This window comes from Micromesistius poutassou (genome assembly GCF_964030765.1).
Source record: "Micromesistius poutassou genome assembly, chromosome: 15".
NCBI classification, from domain to species: Eukaryota; Metazoa; Chordata; class Actinopteri; order Gadiformes; family Gadidae; genus Micromesistius; species Micromesistius poutassou.
This window is the reverse complement of record NC_140285.1, coordinates 17,967,159-17,988,486: the sequence shown is the minus strand read 5'-3', so window position 1 is coordinate 17,988,486 and position 21,328 is coordinate 17,967,159. Positions and strand designations below refer to the sequence as shown.

At 48.9% G+C, this 21,328-nt stretch overlaps 1 protein-coding gene across 2 annotated transcripts; it reads right to left on the bottom strand.

Annotated features, from left to right (window-relative positions):
- Positions 1-1,484: 1,484 nt before the first annotated feature.
- ctdsp2 (CTD (carboxy-terminal domain, RNA polymerase II, polypeptide A) small phosphatase 2) lies at positions 1,485-19,828 on the bottom strand. Of its 2 annotated transcripts, none has more exons than XM_084479615.1 (7): positions 19,467-19,828; positions 14,359-14,553; positions 13,316-13,414; positions 5,807-5,863; positions 4,521-4,613; positions 3,989-4,174; positions 1,485-2,573 (listed from the first exon to the last, which is right to left on the bottom strand). In XM_084479615.1, exons 1-7 carry the CDS (start codon positions 19,602-19,604, stop codon positions 2,448-2,450), a joined length of 894 nt encoding a protein of 297 aa, XP_084335741.1. In that variant the 5' UTR covers positions 19,605-19,828; the 3' UTR covers positions 1,485-2,447. The 2 variants fall into 2 exon arrangements, with proteins under 2 accessions (XP_084335741.1, XP_084335740.1); XM_084479614.1 differs by having other exon boundaries at positions 1,488-2,573; positions 14,359-14,534; positions 19,485-19,828.
- Positions 19,829-21,328: the final 1,500 nt, after the last annotated feature.

The following is a 21,328-nucleotide window of genomic DNA, read 5'->3' as shown; positions in this document are numbered from 1 at the left end:
GAATTGACGTATACGGTGCAGTGTTTGCAGTGGTTATACTTATTGAAAGTAATTGTATGTAATTTATTGTAATGCAATCAGGTTTTAAACCAGTTTGTTGTTGTTTTTTCCTGAAATTGACAGTCGCTGCTTTTGCTTTGTATTTAGGTTTGTACTTTTTGTATTGTAATGGTTAAGGGGGAATGTGTTACACTGGACCCATATCAACATCAATGAGCAATGTTTTTTGCCATTTGCAAGTCATACAAACTGTGCAGTTAGGGAAAAACACATCAGTAAAATATAGTCATCTTTTATTTGTACACTGTCATGAAGAGTTTACTTGAATTGGGTCTGATAGTACAGACGTTCTTCTTTTCAATAAACACTAAGTATAAGACAATTCAATCATCACCGTCTAAAATAAAATATTTGGCAGTTTATAATAAATGGTTACTTTTTTTTTTAACATGCAGGCAATAGTTGTATAAATTGTAAAGCCAAAAAACGTTGGATATTACTCGATAAGCATAGTAATTCTCAGTGGAAAAAAGATGAAAAATAATTTTGAGTTGACAATGTGGTTTTGCTGCATAACTAAAGCGGCTTCAGAAGAGGTTCTGCTGGTCGTCCACAGCTGGCCCCTTCCTCTGACACGAGAGGCTCCAAGGCACTAACACAACTGGATGGTCCAACACTCAACCACCAGCAAAGCAGGCGTTGGATCACGAGCCGGACAGCAGTAAGAGGTACTGGACAATAAATACAGAAAAACGTTCCTCAGATATGATGATATGTTCAAGTGTTGCACTGCAGGTAGCACAGCTACTGGTGTCACTTGATCTCCACCAGGAGCTCTGCATGCTCTCCACTCACAGCAGGAGCTCTGCATGCTCTCCACTCACAGCAGGAGCTCTGCATGCTCTCCACTCACAGCAGGAGCTCTGCATGCTCTCCACTCACAGCAGGAGCTCTGCATGCTCTCCACTCACAGCAGGAGCTCTGCGTGCTCTCCACTCACAGCAGGAGCTCTGCGTGCTCTCCACTCACAGCAGGAGCTCTGCGTGCTCTCCACTCACAGCAGGAGCTCTGCGTGCTCTCCACTCACAGCAGGAGCTCTGCATGCTCTCCACTCACAGCAGGAGCTCTGCGTGCTCTCCACTCACAGCAGGAGCTCTGCGTGCTCTCCACTCACAGCAGGAGCTCTGCATGCTCTCCACTCACAGCAGGAGCTCTGCATGCTCTCCACTCACAGCAGGAGCTCTGCGTGCTCTCCACTCACAGCAGGAGCTCTGCGTGCTCTCCACTCACAGCAGGAGCTCTGCGTGCTCTCCACTCACAGCAGGAGCTCTGCGTGCTCTCCACTCACAGCAGGAGCTCTGCATGCTCTCCACTCACAGCAGGAGCTCTGCGTGCTCTCCACTCACAGCAGGAGCTCTGCGTGCTCTCCACTCACAGCAGGAGCTCTGCGTGCTCTCCACTCACAGCAGGAGCTCTGCGTGCTCTCCACTCACAGCAGGAGCTCTGCGTGCTCTCCACTCACAGCAGGAGCTCTGCATGCTCTCCACTCACAGCAGGAGCTCTGCGTGCTCTCCACTCACAGCAGGAGCTCTGCATGCTCTCCACTCACACCAGGAGCTCTGCGTGCTCTCCACTCACAGCACCAGGCACACCTGACACTTTTGCAAGTGCAATATTGTTCAAATCATCAGTGACAAACATAAGGACAAATCATTCATTATCTTGTTTTACAAATGTGGCTTTTATTCTATTAAGTCAGGAGCCACCGGCGAATTCCAGTGTGTCTGCTTTTAAATGGCCATAGTGTCATTCCAAAGTATCCCATCAACTGTCCCTATGTTCCGATACTGGACCATTATTGGAACTGGTATGATAAATAATCAACTTTATCACGCGTCCTATAGTTCTGTAGAAAAGAAGGTAGAGTACAGTTTCGGTGTTCCATTGCTGATTCATTGGTCTAAATCACAACCTCTCCATTTACACGGGCAGTATGTCATTACCAGCTGTCTACAGTAAGAGGTATTGTCAATGTAATGGGTTGCATAGATAAACCACATTTACTCTTCAAAAAATAGATTTATATATAAAAAAAACTAGAAAAAAATAACAAAAGCTGTTCAAATAAAAAGTGAGCCAATGTTTTTGTTTTGTTCCTTAAAAAAGGCACAATGATACAAAAACATCCCAGGGTAGAGTCAGGGACGGCAAAAGAACCACTTAGAGACAACCCCTGGAGCGACGGTTACCTAACTGCTTTGGTGGCCGTTTCCAAATCTCTCTGCTTTCAAATAGTGGCTAACACATGCAAGGCCCCATGTGCAGAAAGACTCAAGATACAAGTCCATGTTTGTTGCAACATTTTAAAAGATAAACAAGAGGTTGGGAAAGCACCAGATCTCTATTGGAACCACGAGGGGGGGCTGTAGTGTGGGCAGACCCCAGGCCTACGGGCCGCGGAGCTGGTCCAGACGGGTGTAAACGTTGTCTGCTTGACTCAGGTCCTCGAACACGGGAAGAAGGTTGAGGAGCTCAGCGTCGTCCACGTCGTCGAACCACGACAGCACCGGCACCTAGGCATGAGCAACAGAGTCAGACCTAGAACCTCACCTGCACCTAGGCATGAGCAACAGAGTCAGACCTAGAACCTCACCTGCACCTAGGCATGAGCAACAGAGTCAGACCTAGAACCTCACCTGCACCTAGGCATGAGCAACAGAGTCAGACCTAGAACCTTTCTAGTCCACCTACTACCTAGGCAGGCATGAGTAACAATCAGATCTAGAACCTTCCTAATCCAACTGGAACCAGATCTCATACCAAAAACCTAGATCACCGTTTCAATTTGTGAAATGTATAATCTTCTAACTAATTAACATTGATGTTAATATGATTCAATAAGACGATTTACAATGCCTTCATTCATACTTTGCACGTGACGTCACAACGACTGGCTGGTGGGCAAGAACTCCAGCAACGAAACCTAGTAACCTGATCAGGACGTCGCCAGTTTTACCACACGAACGGTCATTAGGTTCCTCTTAGTCCAAATACCGCCATGATGGAAAGATTAGTTCAACGGGAGCATTTGTGCCAGGCATACACATGGCAAACTGACAAATTAGACATATTTTTGTACGGAATCTCCCTGCTTCTGAAATGCGCGAACATCTCCGCCCAGCGCTCATTCCACTGTGCAGATTAAATCGCGCAGCATTCTGTAACAGCAACTGTGTGATCATCCCTGCCCTCACACATTGTTGAAATCATATGCTGGATGCTTTAATCTTTCTATGTGTATTTTAGTGAATGATCGGGCTATAATAAGACCACATTGGCTATGTAATCGCGGACAAAAGGGGACATTTCATAGTGGATGGTGGAATAATAACATTCACCTTTGCTTTGATTATGAAGATATTCCTGTTTTTCACCTCCCATACGACAGCGTTGTTAACCCATCTGTAGGCTTTCAATTTTTGTGCGGTATAAGGTGACGGATTCTCTATGAGATAAATGTAAATATCTCCAAACTCCAAGTCTTTGCCAGCTTCAAAGCAATGAATAACCTACATCAGCAGGTGCTGTGTATGGATCACAAGTTCAGAGTATGTTTATCTTCGTATCTAATTTTAACATTTTGTGACAAATGGTCTAAATAGTTGATTTATTTAAGTATCGGAAATCTGCAAGGCTGCAATTCCCCTGGTTGGCCGTTGTTCATCGCCATTTTGCCAGCGTTTGTTGCCCTCCAGGTATCCATGGTAGTCACGTGACCGCAAAGTATGAATTGACGGTACATCAAATCATCTTTCTGAGCATCTTCTAAAAATTCACATAAAGCAAATACAAACTATGCTAATTAAATTGTTTCAATAAGAAATTCACTTATTTTTACACTAAGTTTTAGTCTAAATCACTGCCTAGTGCTCATGTAGTCGGTGCAGTAAAGTGTTCATCAGGTGTTCAGTGTGGGGAGGGGCCTCACAGCGTTCTCCGGGTGGAAGATGTAGGAGGCCGGTGAGTTGTCCAGGATGAGGGTCTTCCTCAGGTCGCGGCCCAGCCGGCTCAGGTCCTTCACATAGCAGCCCTGGTGGAAGACGCAGGACTCCCGGAACAGACGCGCGCGGAACACACTGCCCTGATCCAGCAGGTCAGTCACTGGGTCCGCATACTGCCCGGGGGGGGGGGGGGGGGGGAAGACATGAACTAACGCTTAAAGAGTAACCAAACACTCAGGCCAACCTCTGCGTATTGCTATTTAGGATTGGCTTAAATTGGTGCCAAACAGTGGCATGACCTGTGGCTAATTTAAGCCCCACAGCATAACCTGTGTTTGGGACTGCGTCATGTTTGGTTCATCTTTTATAGCAATACATAGGCAACTACTGAGGGGGCCCGAAGCACGGGAAGCATCTAAGAGGAAGTTACAGGAAGAGGATCACACATAATGTCACACATTGAGCCAGCGCATCAGGAAACAGAAAGGTGATGTGTACCGCTAGGCCGCTTCCAAATACCTTAGCCAGGCTGGCTGTGAACAGCACACACTCAAAGAGCTCCCCCATCCTCTGCAGGAACTCGTCCACGTAGGGCCTCTTCAGGACGTAGACCTCGAGGAGACACAACAGGCTTCTGGTCACGTTCTGATCCGTTAGTCACATGCTATTTCACTGAGGAAATACATTATCTATTGAACTGATTGTCATAACCATAATACGGATAAGAGTCAATATTTATAATACTTTATAAATGTTCATATAAATACTTCATAATCCTTGCAATACTTTGGATATAGACAAATATGGAAAGAGTAACACTCCAGGACCCTCCTCTCAGCTCCTCCGCTGCCAGGTACCATTTCCTGAAACAAGTAATCAAAAATAGGCCGTGCGGTTGTGAACCAGCCTATCCTGGATTACTTGAACCAAGCCATGGCCAAAAAAAGATGAGTCCGCCCCAGCCCGTCCAGAGAGGTTACAAGGATTCATGTTACAGAGACAAGTGCTTCTCCACATGTCAAACAGTCGTCCCCTCTATAGAAAAATCGAATCATTTAAGATCATCTGATTATATTAGCCTAATTGGCATACATAAAATAAATTTTCAATTTTCAAAGCCACACAAAAAAAGACAGTGAATGATTTCCTGTGGGCCGTCAGCCGTTGTTCCCCGTATGGCCAGCAGAGGGCGCCACATAGCTACCATAACAACGCTGATCCCTGAACGCCAAGCAGGCTGTAAACACACCAACACACCAACACAACACAACAACACACCACCAGACCAACAGACACCACCACACCAACAGACCAACACACCACCACACCACCACACCAACAGACACCACCACACCACCAACACACCAACAGACCAACACAACACACCAACACACCACCAGACCACCACCACACCACCACCACACCAACACACCACCACCACACCAACAGACCACCACACCAACAGACCAACACACACCACCACACCACCACACCAACACACACCACCACACCACCACACCAACAGACCAACACACACCAACAGACCAACACACACCACCACACCAACACACACCACCACACCAACACACACCACCACACCACCACACACCACCACACACCACCACACCAACACACACCACCACACCAACACACACCAACACACCAACACACCAACACACCACCACACCACCAGACCAACACACACCAACAGACCACCACACACCAACAGACCACCACACACCAACAGACCACCACACAGCAGACCTTCTACCTTCTACCAGACGCACCAGGCCGTGAGGTCCTACCTGGTGGGTGGTCCCTTCTATCTCCACCGGAACGATGAAGTCTGCGTTGCTGATGGGCTGTGGAGGGAGGCCAGAGAGGCGGTCGGCATGTGTACATTCATGTCATTACATAACAAGTGAAAGAGTGAACACTCTGGGCCAGGCTGCTGACGCCATAACTCACAGACCCTGGCCTACATACACAGAATGGACTCACGGCCCCAAACATCCTTCACCACGTCCTGGCCGCATTAAGACCCTAACACGTTAACAATATGGACCACAACCGTCTTTGACTAAAAGCTCAAAGCCAATTAAAACACGTTGGATTCCTGCACAGACTTAGAGGCCAACACTGTACAGCGTTCTAAAACGGTGTGTAAATCAACTCTGAGTGTCGCAATCGGCGGGGCTAGAGAACTGGAATGCAGATGAGAGGGCTCAGGTCGCCCAACAGAGAGAAACCTGTTGTGGGGCCGAGTGACGCTGTGTTAGTGTGGAGTAACGCTGTGTTAGTGTGGAGTGACGCTGTGTTAGTGTGGAGTAACGCTGTGTTACTGTGTTAGTGTGGAGTAACGCTGTGTTAGTGTGGAGTAACGCTGTGTTACTGTGTTAGTGTGGAGTAACGCTGTGTTAGTGTGGAGTGACGCTGTGTTACTGTGTTAGTGTGGAGTAACGCTGTGTTAGTGTGGAGTAACGCTGTGTTACTGTGTTAGTGTGGAGTAACGCTGTGTTACTGTGTTAGTGTGGAGTGACGCTGTGTTAGTGTGGAGTGACGCTGTGTTAGTGTGGAGTGACGCTGTGTTAGTGTGGAGTAACGCTGTGTTACTGTGTTAGTGTGGAGTAACGCTGTGTTAGTGTGGAGTAACGCTGTGTTAGTGTGGAGTAACGCTGTGTTACTGTGTTAGTGTGGAGTAACGCTGTGTTAGTGTGGAGTAACGCTGTGTTACTGTGTTAGTGTGGAGTAACGCTGTGTTAGTGTGGAGTGACGCTGTGTTACTGTGTTAGTGTGGAGTAACGCTGTGTTAGTGTGGAGTAACGCTGTGTTACTGTGTTAGTGTGGAGTAACGCTGTGTTACTGTGTTAGTGTGGAGTGACGCTGTGTTAGTGTGGAGTGACGCTGTGTTAGTGTGGAGTGACGCTGTGTTAGTGTGGAGTAACGCTGTGTTACTGTGTTAGTGTGGAGTAACGCTGTGTTAGTGTGGAGTAACGCTGTGTTAGTGTGGAGTAACGCTGTGTTACTGTGTTAGTGTGGAGTGACGCTGTGTTAGTGTGGAGTGACGCTGTGTTAGTGTGGAGTGACGCTGTGTTACTGTGTTAGTGTGGAGTAACGCTGTGTTAGTGTGGAGTAACGCTGTGTTAGTGTGGAGTGACGCTGTGTTAGTGTGGAGTAACGCTGTGTTAGTGTGGAGTGACGCTGTGTTAGTGTGGAGTAACGCTGTGTTACTGTGTTAGTGTGGAGTAACGCTGTGTTACTGTGTTAGTGTGGAGTAACGCTGTGTTAGTGTGGAGTAACGCTGTGTTAGTGTGGAGTAACGCTGTGTTACTGTGTTAGTGTGGAGTGACGCTGTGTTACTGTGTTAGTGTGGAGTAACGCTGTGTTACTGTGTTAGTGTGGAGTAACGCTGTGTTAGTGTGGAGTAACGCTGTGTTAGTGTGGAGTAACGCTGTGTTACTGTGTTAGTGTGGGGTAACGCTGTGTTACTGTGTTAGTGTGGAGAAACGCTGTGTTAGTGTGGAGTAACGCTGTGTTAGTGTGGAGTAAGTGTGGAGTAACGCTGTGTTAGTGTGGAGTAACGCTGTGTTAGTGTGGAGTGACGCTGTGTTAGTGTGGAGTAACGCTGTGTTACTGTGTTAGTGTGGAGTAACGCTGTGTTAGTGTGGAGTAACGCTGTGTTACTGTGTTAGTGTGGAGTAACGCTGTGTTAGTGTGGAGTAACGCTGTGTTAGTGTGGAGTAACGCTGTGTTACTGTGTTAGTGTGGAGTGACGCTGTGTTAGTGTGGAGTAACGCTGTGTTACTGTGAAGTAACGCTGTGTTAGTGTGGAGTAACGCTGTGTTACTGTGTTAGTGTGGAGTAACGCTGTGTTAGTGTGGAGTAACGCTGTGTTACTGTGGAGTAACGCTGTGTTAGTGTGGAGTAACGCTGTGTTAGTGTGGAGTAACGCTGTGTTAGTGTGGAGTAACGCTGTGTTACTGTGTTAGTGTGGAGTAACGCTGTGTTAGTGTGGAGTAACGCTGTGTTACTGTGTTAGTGTGGAGTAACGCTGTGTTACTGTGTTAGTGTGGCGTAACGCTGTGTTAGTGTGGAGTAACGCTGTGTTACTGTGTTAGTGTGGAGTAACGCTGTGTTACTGTGTTAGTGTGGAGTAACGCTGTGTTACTGTGTTAGTGTGGAGTAACGCTGTGTTAGTGTGGAGTAACGCTGTGTTACTGTGTTAGTGTGGAGTAACGCTGTGTTAGTGTGGAGTAACGCTGTGTTAGTGTGTTAGTGTGGAGTAACGCTGTGTTAGTGTGTTAGTGTGGAGTAACGCTGTGTTAGTGTGGAGTAACGCTGTGTTACTGTGTTAGTGTGGAGTAACGCTGTGTTACTGTGTTAGTGTGGAGTAACGCTGTGTTACTGTGTTAGTGTGGAGTGACGCTGTGTTAGTGTGTTAGTGTGGAGTAACGCTGTGTTAGTGTGGAGTAACGCTGTGTTACTGTGTTACTGTGGAGTAACGCTGTGTTAGTGTGGAGTAACGCTGTGTTAGTGTGGAGTAACGCTGTGTTACTGTGTTAGTGTGGAGTAACGCTGTGTTACTGTGTTAGTGTGGAGTAACGCTGTGTTACTGTGTTAGTGTGGAGTGACGCTGTGTTAGTGTGTTAGTGTGGAGTAACGCTGTGTTAGTGTGGAGTAACGCTGTGTTACTGTGTTAGTGTGGAGTAACGCTGTGTTAGTGTGGAGTAACGCTGTGTTACTGTGTTAGTGTGGAGTAACGCTGTGTTAGTGTGGAGTAACGCTGTGTTAGTGTGTTAGTGTGGAGTAACGCTGTGTTAGTGTGTTAGTGTGGAGTAACGCTGTGTTAGTGTGGAGTAACGCTGTGTTACTGTGTTAGTGTGGAGTAACGCTGTGTTACTGTGTTAGTGTGGAGTAACGCTGTGTTACTGTGTTAGTGTGGAGTGACGCTGTGTTAGTGTGTTAGTGTGGAGTAACGCTGTGTTAGTGTGGAGTAACGCTGTGTTACTGTGTTACTGTGGAGTAACGCTGTGTTACTGTGTTAGTGTGGAGTAACGCTGTGTTAGTGTGTTAGTGTGGAGTAACGCTGTGTTAGTGTGGAGTAACGCTGTGTTACTGTGTTAGTGTGGAGTGACGCTGTGTTACTGTGTTAGTGTGGAGTAACGCTGTGTTAGTGTGGAGTAACGCTGTGTTAGTGTGGAGTAACGCTGTGTTAGTGTGTTAGTGTGGAGTAACGCTGTGTTAGTGTGGAGTAACGCTGTGTTACTGTGTTAGTGTGGAGTAACGCTGTGTTACTGTGTTAGTGTGGAGTAACGCTGTGTTACTGTGTTAGTGTGGAGTAACGCTGTGTTAGTGTGGAGTAACGCTGTGTTAGTGTGGAGTAACGCTGTGTTACTGTGTTAGTGTAGAGTAACGCTGTGTTACTGTGTTAGTGTGGAGTAACGCTGTGTTAGTGTGGAGTAACGCTGTGTTACTGTGTTAGTGTAGAGTAACGCTGTGTTACTGTGTTAGTGTGGAGTAACGCTGTGTTACTGTGTTAGTGTGGAGTAACGCTGTGTTAGTGTGTTAGTGTGGAGTAACGCTGTGTTAGTGTGGAGTAACGCTGTGTTAGTGTGGAGTAACGCTGTGTTAGTGTGGAGTAACGCTGTGTTAGTGTGGAGTAACGCTGTGTTAGTGTGGAGTGACGCTGTGTTAGTGTGTTAGTGTGGAGTGACGCTGTGTTACTGTGGAGTAACGCTGTGTTACTGTGGAGTAACGCTGTGTTAGTGTGGAGTAACGCTGTGTTAGTGTGTTAGTGTGGAGTGACGCTGTGTTACTGTGGAGTAACGCTGTGTTACTGTGGAGTAACGCTGTGTTAGTGTGTTAGTGTGGAGTAACGCTGTGTTAGTGTGGAGTAACGCTGTGTTACTGTGGAGTAACGCTGTGTTAGTGTGTTAGTGTGGAGTAACGCTGTGTTAGTGTGTTAGTGTGGAGTAACGCTGTGTTAGTGTGGAGTAACGCTGTGTTACTGTGTTAGTGTGGAGTAACGCTGTGTTAGTGTGGAGTAACGCTGTGTTAGTGTGGAGTAACGCTGTGTTACTGTGTTAGTGTGGAGTAACGCTGTGTTACTGTGTTAGTGTGGAGTGACGCTGTGTTAGTGTGGAGTAACGCTGTGTTAGTGTGGAGTAACGCTGTGTTAGTGTGGAGTAACGCTGTGTTACTGTGTTAGTGTGGAGTAACGCTGTGTTAGTGTGGAGTAACGCTGTGTTAGTGTGTTAGTGTGGAGTAACGCTGTGTTAGTGTGGAGTAACGCTGTGTTACTGTGGAGTAACGCTGTGTTAGTGTGGAGTAACGCTGTGTTAGTGTGTTAGTGTGGAGTAACGCTGTGTTAGTGTGGAGTAACGCTGTGTTACTGTGTTAGTGTGGAGTAACGCTGTGTTAGTGTGGAGTAACGCTGTGTTAGTGTGGAGTAACGCTGTGTTACTGTGTTAGTGTGGAGTAACGCTGTGTTACTGTGTTAGTGTGGAGTAACGCTGTGTTAGTGTGGAGTAACGCTGTGTTAGTGTGGAGTAACGCTGTGTTACTGTGTTAGTGTGGAGTAACGCTGTGTTAGTGTGGAGTAACGCTGTGTTACTGTGTTAGTGTGGAGTGACGCTGTGTTAGTGTGGAGTAACGCTGTGTTAGTGTGGAGTAACGCTGTGTTAGTGTGGAGTAACGCTGTGTTACTGTGTTAGTGTGGAGTAACGCTGTGTTAGTGTGGAGTAACGCTGTGTTACTGTGTTAGTGTGGAGTAACGCTGTGTTAGTGTGGAGTAACGCTGTGTTAGTGTGGAGTAACGCTGTGTTAGTGTGTTAGTGTGGAGTAACGCTGTGTTACTGTGTTAGTGTGGAGTAACGCTGTGTTACTGTGTTAGTGTGGAGTGACGCTGTGTTAGTGTGGAGTAACGCTGTGTTAGTGTGGAGTAACGCTGTGTTAGTGTGGAGTAACGCTGTGTTAGTGTGTTAGTGTGGAGTAACGCTGTGTTAGTGTGGAGTAACGCTGTGTTACTGTGTTAGTGTGGAGTGACGCTGCGTTAGTGTGGAGTGACGCTGTGTTACTGTGTTAGTGTGGAGTGACGCTGCGTTAGTGTGGAGTGACGCTGTGTTAGTGTGGAGTAACGCTGTGTTAGTGTGGAGTAACGCTGTGTTACTGTGTTAGTGTGGAGTGACGCTGCGTTAGTGTGGAGTGACGCTGTGTTAGTGTGGAGTAACGCTGTGTTAGTGTGGAGTAACGCTGTGTTACTGTGTTAGTGTGGAGTAACGCTGTGTTAGTGTGGAGTAACGCTGTGTTACTGTGTTAGTGTGGAGTAACGCTGTGTTAGTGTGTTAGTGTGGAGTAACGCTGTGTTAGTGTGGAGTAACGCTGTGTTAGTGTGGAGTAACGCTGTGTTAGTGTGTTAGTGTGGAGTAACGCTGTGTTAGTGTGGAGTAACGCTGTGTTACTGTGTTAGTGTGGAGTAACGCTGTGTTACTGTGTTAGTGTGGAGTAACGCTGTGTTAGTGTGGAGTAACGCTGTGTTAGTGTGGAGTGACGCTGTGTTACTGTGTTAGTGTGGAGTAACGCTGTGTTAGTGTGGAGTAACGCTGTGTTAGTGTGGAGTGACGCTGTGTTACTGTGTTAGTGTGGAGTAACGCTGTGTTAGTGTGGAGTGACGCTGTGTTACTGTGTTAGTGTGGAGTAACGCTGTGTTACTGTGTTAGTGTGGAGCAACGCTGTGTTAGTGTGGAGTAACGCTGTGTTAGTGTGGAGTGACGCTGTGTTACTGTGTTAGTGTGGAGTAACGCTGTGTTAGTGTGGAGTGACGCTGTGTTACTGTGTTAGTGTGGAGTAACGCTGTGTTAGTGTGGAGTGACGCTGTGTTACTGTGTTAGTGTGGAGTAACGCTGTGTTAGTGTGGAGTAACGCTGTGTTAGTGTGGAGTGACGCTGTGTTACTGTGTTAGTGTGGAGTAACGCTGTGTTACTGTGTTAGTGTGGAGTGACGCTGTGTTACTGTGTTAGTGTGGAGCAACGCTGTGTTAGTGTGGAGTAACGCTGTGTTAGTGTGGAGTAACGCTGTGTTAGTGTGTTAGTGTGGAGTAACGCTGTGTTACTGTGGAGCAACGCTGTGTTACTGTGTTAGTGTGGAGTAACGCTGTGTTAGTGTGGAGTAACGCTGTGTTACTGTGTTAGTGTGGAGTAACGCTGTGTTAGTGTGGAGTAACGCTGTGTTACTGTGGAGCAACGCTGTGTTAGTGTGGAGTAACGCTGTGTTACTGTGGAGCAACGCTGTGTTACTGTGTTAGTGTGGAGTAACGCTGTGTTAGTGTGGAGTAACGCTGTGTTAGTGTGGAGTAACGCTGTGTTAGTGTGTTAGTGTGGAGTAACGCTGTGTTAGTGTGGAGTAACGCTGTGTTAGTGTGGAGTAACGCTGTGTTAGTGTGGAGTGACGCTGTGTTAGTGTGGAGTAACGCTGTGTTACTGTGTTAGTGTGGAGTAACGCTGTGTTACTGTGTTAGTGTGGAGCAACGCTGTGTTAGTGTGGAGTAACGCTGTGTTAGTGTGGAGTAACGCTGTGTTACTGTGTTAGTGTGGAGTAACGCTGTGTTAGTGTGGAGTAACGCTGTGTTAGTGTGGAGTAACGCTGTGTTACTGTGGAGTAACGCTGTGTTAGTGTGGAGTAACGCTGTGTTAGTGTGGAGTAACGCTGTGTTACTGTGGAGTAACGCTGTGTTAGTGTGGAGTAACGCTGTGTTAGTGTGGAGTAACGCTGTGTTAGTGTGGAGTAACGCTGTGTTACTGTGGAGTAACGCTGTGTTAGTGTGGAGTAACGCTGTGTTAGTGTGGAGTAACGCTGTGTTAGTGTGGAGTAACGCTGTGTTACTGTGTTAGTGTGGAGTAACGCTGTGTTACTGTGTTAGTGTGGAGTAACGCTGTGTTACTGTGTTAGTGTGGAGTAACGCTGTGTTAGTGTGGAGTAACGCTGTGTTAGTGTGGAGTAACGCTGTGTTAGTGTGGAGTGACGCTGTGTTACTGTGTTAGTGTGGAGTAACGCTGTGTTACTGTGTTAGTGTGGAGCAACGCTGTGTTAGTGTGGAGTAACGCTGTGTTAGTGTGGAGTAACGCTGTGTTACTGTGTTAGTGTGGAGTAACGCTGTGTTAGTGTGGAGTAACGCTGTGTTAGTGTGGAGTAACGCTGTGTTACTGTGTTAGTGTGGAGTAACGCTGTGTTAGTGTGGAGTAACGCTGTGTTACTGTGTTAGTGTGGAGTAACGCTGTGTTACTGTGGAGCAACGCTGTGTCCGTGCGGAGCAGCACCTTGAAGGAGCTGTGGACCAGGGTCTCATCCAGGTCTATGACCACGCAGAGCTTCCCCTGGTCCTGGGGGTCCAACTCAGGCAGCAGGCTGCCCTCATCCTGGGAAGAGGACACACACACACACACACACACACACACACACACACACACACACACACACACACACACACACACACACACACACACACACACACACACACACACACACACACACACACACCTTGTCGTATGGATATTGACCAAAAAGAAGAGACATTACAGTGAGATGGAGGCAAACAATAGCCATTAGTGTCTAAATCTTCTGCTTCCTGTTGGCTGCTGTTGCCAGAGGGCCGCACGTGAGCAAACACAGCCTCTGGTTAAGACTGAGTCTAGAGCTCACACCTGAACACAGCCTCTGGTTAAGACTGAGTCTAGAGCTCACACCTGAACACAGCCTCTGGTTAAGACTGAGTCTAGAGCTCACACCTGAACACAGCCTCTGGTTAAGACTGAGTCTAGAGCTCACACCTGAACACAGCCTCTGGTTAAGACTGAGTCTAGAGCTCACACCTGAACACAGCCTCTGGTTAAGACTGAGTCTAGAGCTCACACCTGAACACAGCCTCTGGTTAAGACTGAGTCTAGAGCTCACACCTGAACACAGCCTCTGGTTAAGACTGAGTCTAGAGCTCACACCTGAACACAGCCTCTGGTTAAGACTGGAGTCTAGAGCTCACACCTGAACACAGAACCCTCCTCTAACTCAAAGCTAGGCCTGAGTCTAACTATTGGATCTTCAAATGTGAGCATCACATTCTTTCTTTATCTCCAAATGGTTAAGTGTGTGTAGATAGAAGGCTGAGGTAAAAGAAACATTTAATGAAGTTGATTCAAATGGCCTTTCTGTTTTCTTGGTCAAGTGACTCAATTTTCTGTTTTGGTAGATTTTTTTGTTCAAGTCTTCTCCAACACACGATTACCAACACTGGGTTGGTTAGTTGTAAATCAAGCTCTTAGAACCAGGGCTGTAAATCACAGTGTGAGTGTGAATAGTGCGTTACCTTGACAACTGTCCCATTTTCCTGCGACTCCAGCAAGGCATGCTGGGAGGACGGTGGAGGCGGCGGCGGTGCAGGTGGTGGCAGTTTGGGGCCATCCTGCGCTTGGAGGCAGCAGAAGAGCGCCTTAAAGATGTTACAGCTCTTTGGCTGCTTGAGAGAGGAGTGGCTCACCGCGCCTGGAGGGGAGAGAGGAGGCTGAGCAGACGGGACAGTACACAGCAAACAGCACGCTACAACACGGACCAATCACCATGGACCTCACACCCCCGTCCCACTACACAGACCCCCTCCGTCCCACTACAGTGCACCGACACTAGGCCAATGAACAGGGGTGTGTTCAAATGAATCCAGCGTATGGATTCCCTTGACATCAATAATCACCAAGCTATCAGTCCCCCCCTAAAGGCAGTACACCCAGCCTTCTATAGGGAGGCCACAGCCTGCAAAAGAAATCTGGTTTTAATGAGCTCCACTCTGCTGCTGCTGCTGCTGCTGGAAATGGCTGGTACACGTTATATAATCACAGAGGGCGGGAAAACACACACTACTCTTTTTTTCTCTCCAGTGGTAGGCTACCTTTAGCAGGAAAACACAGGGCCAAGGCATTCTGACCATGTCCCACTCCCAAGACACGAAGCCAGACGGCCTACAGGCTGACAGGAGCCAGCAGAGGGGAGAGCTGCTCACACCTCACTGCTCTGATCAGAGACGCTCTCCACCACAGAGAGACCAGCCAGAGGTCTGGGAGAGACCAGCCAGAGGTCTGGGAGAGACCAGCCAGAGGTCTGGAAGAGACCAGCCAGAGGTCTGGGAGAGACCAGCCAGAGGTCTGGGAGAGACCAGCAGCCAGAGGTCTGGGAGAGACCAGCCAGAGGTCTGGAAGAGACCAGCCAGAGGTCTGGGAGAGACCAGCAGCCAGAGGTCTGGGAGAGACCAGCCAGAGGTCTGGGAGAGACCAGCCAGAGGTCTGGAAGAGACCAGCCAGAGGTCTGGGAGAGACCAGCAGCCAGAGGTCTGGGAGAGACCAGCCAGAGGTCTGGGAGAGACCAGCAGCCAGAGGTCTGGGAGAGACCAGCCAGAGGTCTGGAAGAGACCAGCCAGAGGTCTGGGAGAGACCAGCAGCCAGAGGTCTGGGAGAGACCAGCAGCCAGAGGTCTGGGAGAGACCAGCAGCCAGAGGTCTGGGAGAGACCAGCCAGAGGTCTGGGAGAGACCAGCCAGAGGTCTGGGAGAGACCAGCGCGAGGTCTGGGAGAGAAGGAGTCCAGCCGTAGCACCAACACTGGAGGCACTAAGAGTTTGGTGGGAGTACTTCAGCTAATTAAGGCTAAATGCTAATAGGCGTCCAACTGCCAGCATAGACAACTGTTGACACAAGGCTGAGAAAAGGGAACTCTATTCAGTTTAAAATGTGCACTTAACTTCATAATAAGCCTCCAACCAAGGTTGGGCTTTTTTCACCTCCAAAAGGCATAATGCAGCTGCTGCTGCAGGCTCATGTTACACCACCGACACTACAACACTACAACACTACAACACTGATGGTCCACCGACACTACAACACTACAACACTACAACACTGATGGTCCACCGACACTACAACACTACAACACTACAACACTGATGGTCCACAGACACTACAACACTACAACACTACAACACTGATGGTCCACAGACACTACAACACTGATGGTCCACCGACACTACAACACTACAACACTACAACACTGATGGTCCACCGACACTACAACACTACAACACTACAACACTGATGGTCCACAGACACTACAACACTACAACACTACAACACTGATGGTCCACCGACACTACAACACTACAACACTACAACACTGATGGTCCACAGACACTACAACACTACAACACTACAACACTGATGGTCCACAGACACTACAACACTGATGGTCCACCGACACTACAACACTACAACACTACAACACTGATGGTCCACAGACACTACAACACTACAACACTACAACACTGATGGTCCACCGACACTACAACACTACAACACTACAACACTGATGGTCCACAGACACTACAACACTACAACACTACAACACTACAACACTGATGGTCCACAGACACTACAACACTACAACACTACAACACTGATGGTCCACAGACACTACAACACTACAACACTACAACACTGATGGTCCACAGACACTACAACACTACAACACTGATGGTCCACCGACACTACAACACTACAACACTACAACACTGATGGTCCACAGACACTACAACACTACAACACTACAACACTACAACACTACAACACTGATGGTCCACAGACACTACAACACTACAACACTGATGGTCCACAGACACTACAACACTACAACACTACAACACTGATGGTCCACAGACACTACAACACTACAACACTGATGGTCCACAGACACTACGACACTACAACACTACAACACTGATGGTCCACCGACACTACAACACTACAACACTGATGGTCCACAGACACTACAACACTACAACACTACAACACTGATGGTCCACAGACACTACAACACTGATGGTCCACAGACACTACGACACTACAACACTGACCTGATGGTCCACAGACCTGATGTGGTCCACAGACCTGATGTGGTCCACACAGACCTGATGGTCCACACAGACCTGATGGTCCACACAGACCTGATGGTCCACAGACCTGATGTGGTCCACAGACCTGATGGTCCACACAGACCTGATGGTCCACAGACCTGATGTGGTCCACAGACCTGATGGTCCACAGACCTGATGTGGTCCACTGACCTGATGTGGTCCACAGACCTGATGCGTTTCCAGATCAGTGTATTTAAAGTGTCACTGGTGTGATTACTGCCGGTGACCAGTGCTGAACCAGTGGCTCCTGCACAGGGCCCGCTCTGTGGCCTATTTACTGAAAGGGGGCAAGATCAACAGTCGGAGCCTTTTCCTATTTGCTTTTTTTTCCAGGGATATAACTCATTTAAAGTGAACAACAAGTGTAAAGGTGAACCCAAGGCTGCAGCACGCACACAGCGGCTCTGACAATGGCAATGAGACTGCGTTCTTCATGGTGGGAGCACAGGGCCCTTCAGAGCTCCAGTGGGACGAGGAGGGCGTGTGGAGGGGTGGAGGGTGGAGGGGTGGAGTGCATTCCTCCGTCAGTACCGCAGCCCCTGGGCTGAGCCAACAGGGCTCTACACCTCTCCGCCGACGACCCGTTTACACCTCTTCAAACACACCTTTATCTCCCTCCGTGTGCACTGTTCAACACTATCTATGTGCTTCATGTATTAACCAACGTACGACTGGAAGGTTGGAGCACTGCGGTAGGCCTGGGACTACTTTATTGTCCTCTGACCGCCGCGCACTGACCTGCCACTCCTCCTCATGTGAGCAGAACAACACACTGTGATCTCTGGTCCTGGTAGGAGGACCAGGACTGATCAACACACTGTGATCTCTGGTCCTGGTAGGAGGACCAGGACTGATCAACACACTGTGATCTCTGGTCCTGGGAGGAGGACCAGGACTGATCAACACACTGTGATCTCTGGTCCTGGTAGGACGACCAGGACTGATCAACACACTGTGATCTCTGGTCCTGGTAGGAGGACCAGGACTGATCAACACACTGTGATCTCTGGTCCTGGTAGGAGGACCAGGACTGATCAACACACTGTGATCTCTGGTCCTGGGAGGAGGACCAGCAGTAGGACTGATCAACACAACATGGTGTGTCCTCTGGTCCTGGTAGGAGGACCAGCAGTAGGACTGATGGTTCACCATGTATGGTGGTCGGGCCTCCGTTGGAACATGTTTTGATAACAATTGGAGAGAGCTCTATTCTTCAATAATAAGCGCTTCATGTTGTGACAGTAGAGTGGCTATGGGAGGAGCTGCAACATGAAGGCCTACCTGGTTCAACAAGAAGAGGAACCTCCACATCAGTAGGGCCCCTGGTCCTGTCACAGTGGTACCGTGGGGCCCCTGGTCCTGTCACAGTGGTACCGTGGGGCCCCTGGAGGCCCCTGGTCCTGTCACAGTGGTACCGTGGGGCCCCTGGAGGCCCCTGGTCCTCATGAGGATCACAGTGGTACCGTGGGGCCCCTGGTCCTCATGAGGATCACAGTGGTACCGTGGGGCCCCTGGAGGCCCCTGGTCCTCATGAGGATCACAGTGGTACCGTGGGGCCCCTGGAGGCCCCTGGTCCTGTCACAGTGGTACCGTGGGGCCCCTGGAGGCCCCTGGTCCTCATGAGGATCACAGTGGTACCGTGGGGCCCCTGGAGGCCCCTGGTCCTCATGAGGATCACAGTGGTACCGTGGGGCCCCTGGAGGCCCCTGGTCCTGTCACAGTGGTACCGTGGGGCCCCTGGAGGCCCCTGGTCCTCATGAGGATCACAGTGGTACCGTGGGGCCCCTGGAGGCCCCTGGTCCTGTCACAGTGGTACCGTGGGGCCCCTGGAGGCCCCTGGTCCTCATGAGGATCACAGTGGTACCGTGGGGCCCCTGGAGGCCCCTGGTCCTCATGAGGATCACAGTGGTACCGTGGGGCCCCTGGAGGCCCCTGGTCCTGTCACAGTGGTACCGTGGGGCCCCTGGAGGCCCCTGGTCCTCATGAGGATCACAGTGGTACCGTGGGGCCCCTGGAGGCCCCTGGTCCTGTCACAGTGGTACCGTGGGGCCCCTGGAGGCCCCTGGTCCTCATGAGGATCACAGTGGTACCGTGGGGCCCCTGGAGGCCCCTGGTCCTCATGAGGATCACAGTGGTACCGTGGGGCCCCTGGAGGCCCCTGGTTCTCACCTTATCCACATAGTTCCCTTTTATGAAGGTGCTCGCTATTGAAACCCAGCAGGACTATTTTCATTACGCTGGACGTGTTTTGATTCCCCGATGGTTTGAGTCAATATCGTTAATGACTTAATTGTAGAGCTCGTTAAGCGTCGGAGCAGGCAGTGGCTGCGCGAGGTGCGCGCGGCCCGCCGCCCGCAGCGCTCAACTGTCACATTGACGCACTGGACTGCTTTGGATCAGATTGTATTAAATTATGCAATTGTTGCGAGCAAATTAAGACGATATAAACTATTCACATGTGTACCATTAGGCGGCGTTTTACCTGTTTTCGGTGACACTTGGACGTCTTCTTTCTGCACTTGAGTGATAATAGAACTTTCCATCTGACAATCACAGAGCCCTCGAAGTGAAATCCTGTCCCCGACCCCCGCCGAGTCTTCATCAGGGACCGAGGAGTCCGTCGGTCAGACCGCTGTCATCCGTCCCGCTGTCCCCGAGGGGCCGGGAGGGCTGGGCTCCGGGACGGGTTCTGGGGCTGGGCTCCGGGCCGGGGTTCTGTCCTCTGGTGCTCCGTCGTCCGGTCCCGTGTCGTGGACCAGGGCTGCTGTTGACCGCGGGACTAGCAGAGGCTGGAGCTCAACAACATGGAGAACCAGGCGGGGAGGAAAACAACCGAGGAAATGGGGCACGGCCGGTTTCAAGGCCCCCTTACTACAGATAAACAACCTCGCCAAAATCGCAAAAGGGGATGGAGAAAAAAAATAAAAATAGATCGAATGAAGATATTTTTAAAGGAAAACAGTAACCACGATCATTTTAGTATTAAATAATAGTTACAATTTTAATCGCGGCTTTGTTTTCGTTCGATTTGGACTCTATGGGCGCCTCGAAACAGTCCCTCTTTCCGGATTGGTCGGTTGGAAAGTGGGCGTTGCGAAGGCATTCTTCTCTCTGCACGCGCCACACTAAACACATTCCAGCGCTGCTCTTTAGTATGATGATCAGAACTTCCTCCTTCATGTCCAGAAGGTCTCATGATAACGAGAGGACCTCCATCATGTCCAGAAGGTCTCATGATAACGAGAGGACCTCCATCATGTCCAGAAGGTCTCATGATAACGAGAGGACCTCCATCATGTCCAGAAGGTCTCATGATAACGAGAGGACCTCCATCATGTCCAGAAGGTCTCATGATAACGAGAGGACCTCCATCATGTCCAGAAGGTCTCATGATAACGAGAGGACCTCCATCATGTCCAGAAGGTCTCATCATAACGTGTGTTACGCTGAGATGCTTTTGTGCCTATAACATGTGTCAGTCCAATTGGGTTAGACAGTAGTCGTTTTATAGACATAAAGCAGCAGGGATCAATCCAACCAATTCAATGCCATAGTAGTGCGCCTTTAGCCTCCGTGGTTATTTAGAGGTCCAAGAGAAGGCGTGTCATATATGTTCTGTCAAGATAACCACAACTTTATTCAGCACTGGTTTTCATTTGGGTTAATTTGGTCCTGCTCCTCAATCCTGGCCGAGGCTCTCCTGCCTGTGGTGTGTAGGACAGAAGAGGCTGAGATGATGTCCCCAACCCTACCGTCGAGCTGTGGTTCTGAGCACATTTATGGATTTCTGGACATTTGGATTTAATGCGGAACAAAATATCTAAATAAGTCTTCTTTATGGAATATGCCTTTACAACACAGCGCCCAGAGTGGATACCTTTAAAGCCCTACTTAAGTTGCAGCGTGTTAGAAAACTGTAAGCATCCAATAATACATGGTGACGGTTGACTCTTCCAAAGAGGCCTAGTGCCGTACTTCTGTCCACCAGTGGAAACAGAACAAGACGCCCCGGCTGTCTGCATTCCTAAGCTTAAGTAGACTAACTAACTTAACTTAGTAAAACTAGGCTAAAACGCTTCCTGTTTTTATTGGACCTATAAAGTTCTGTTCATAGGACTATATTTACCCCTCTATTTCCGAAATTGGATATTTGAGAGACAGAAAGAGAGCAAAATACATTTGAGTAAAGCAGAAGTACAACGCTCCGTTGAGCGTTCCTAGGCCTACCAGGTGAGGGAGAGATCTAATGGTGTCCTGTGTGAGAATCTGCTCAAACACGTTACTGGTTGAAGCTGTGTTCATCAATCAAAGGTACTGATGCGTAAC

What these genes read in the sequence shown, in the direction of transcription:
- ctdsp2 (XM_084479615.1), bottom strand. Translation starts at nt 19,604, where the DNA reads ATGAAGACTCGGCGGGGGTCGGGGACAGGATTTCACTTCGAGGGCTCT. An exon ending in AAAATGGGACAGTTGTCAAG is followed by an intron (nt 13,415 to 14,358) that starts GTAACGCACTAT and finishes TCCTCTTCCCAG; the next exon opens with GATGAGGGCAGCCTGCTGCC. An exon ending in TGGTCCACAGCTCCTTCAAG is followed by an intron (nt 5,864 to 13,315) that starts GTGCTGCTCCGC and finishes CTCCCTCCACAG; the next exon opens with CCCATCAGCAACGCAGACTT.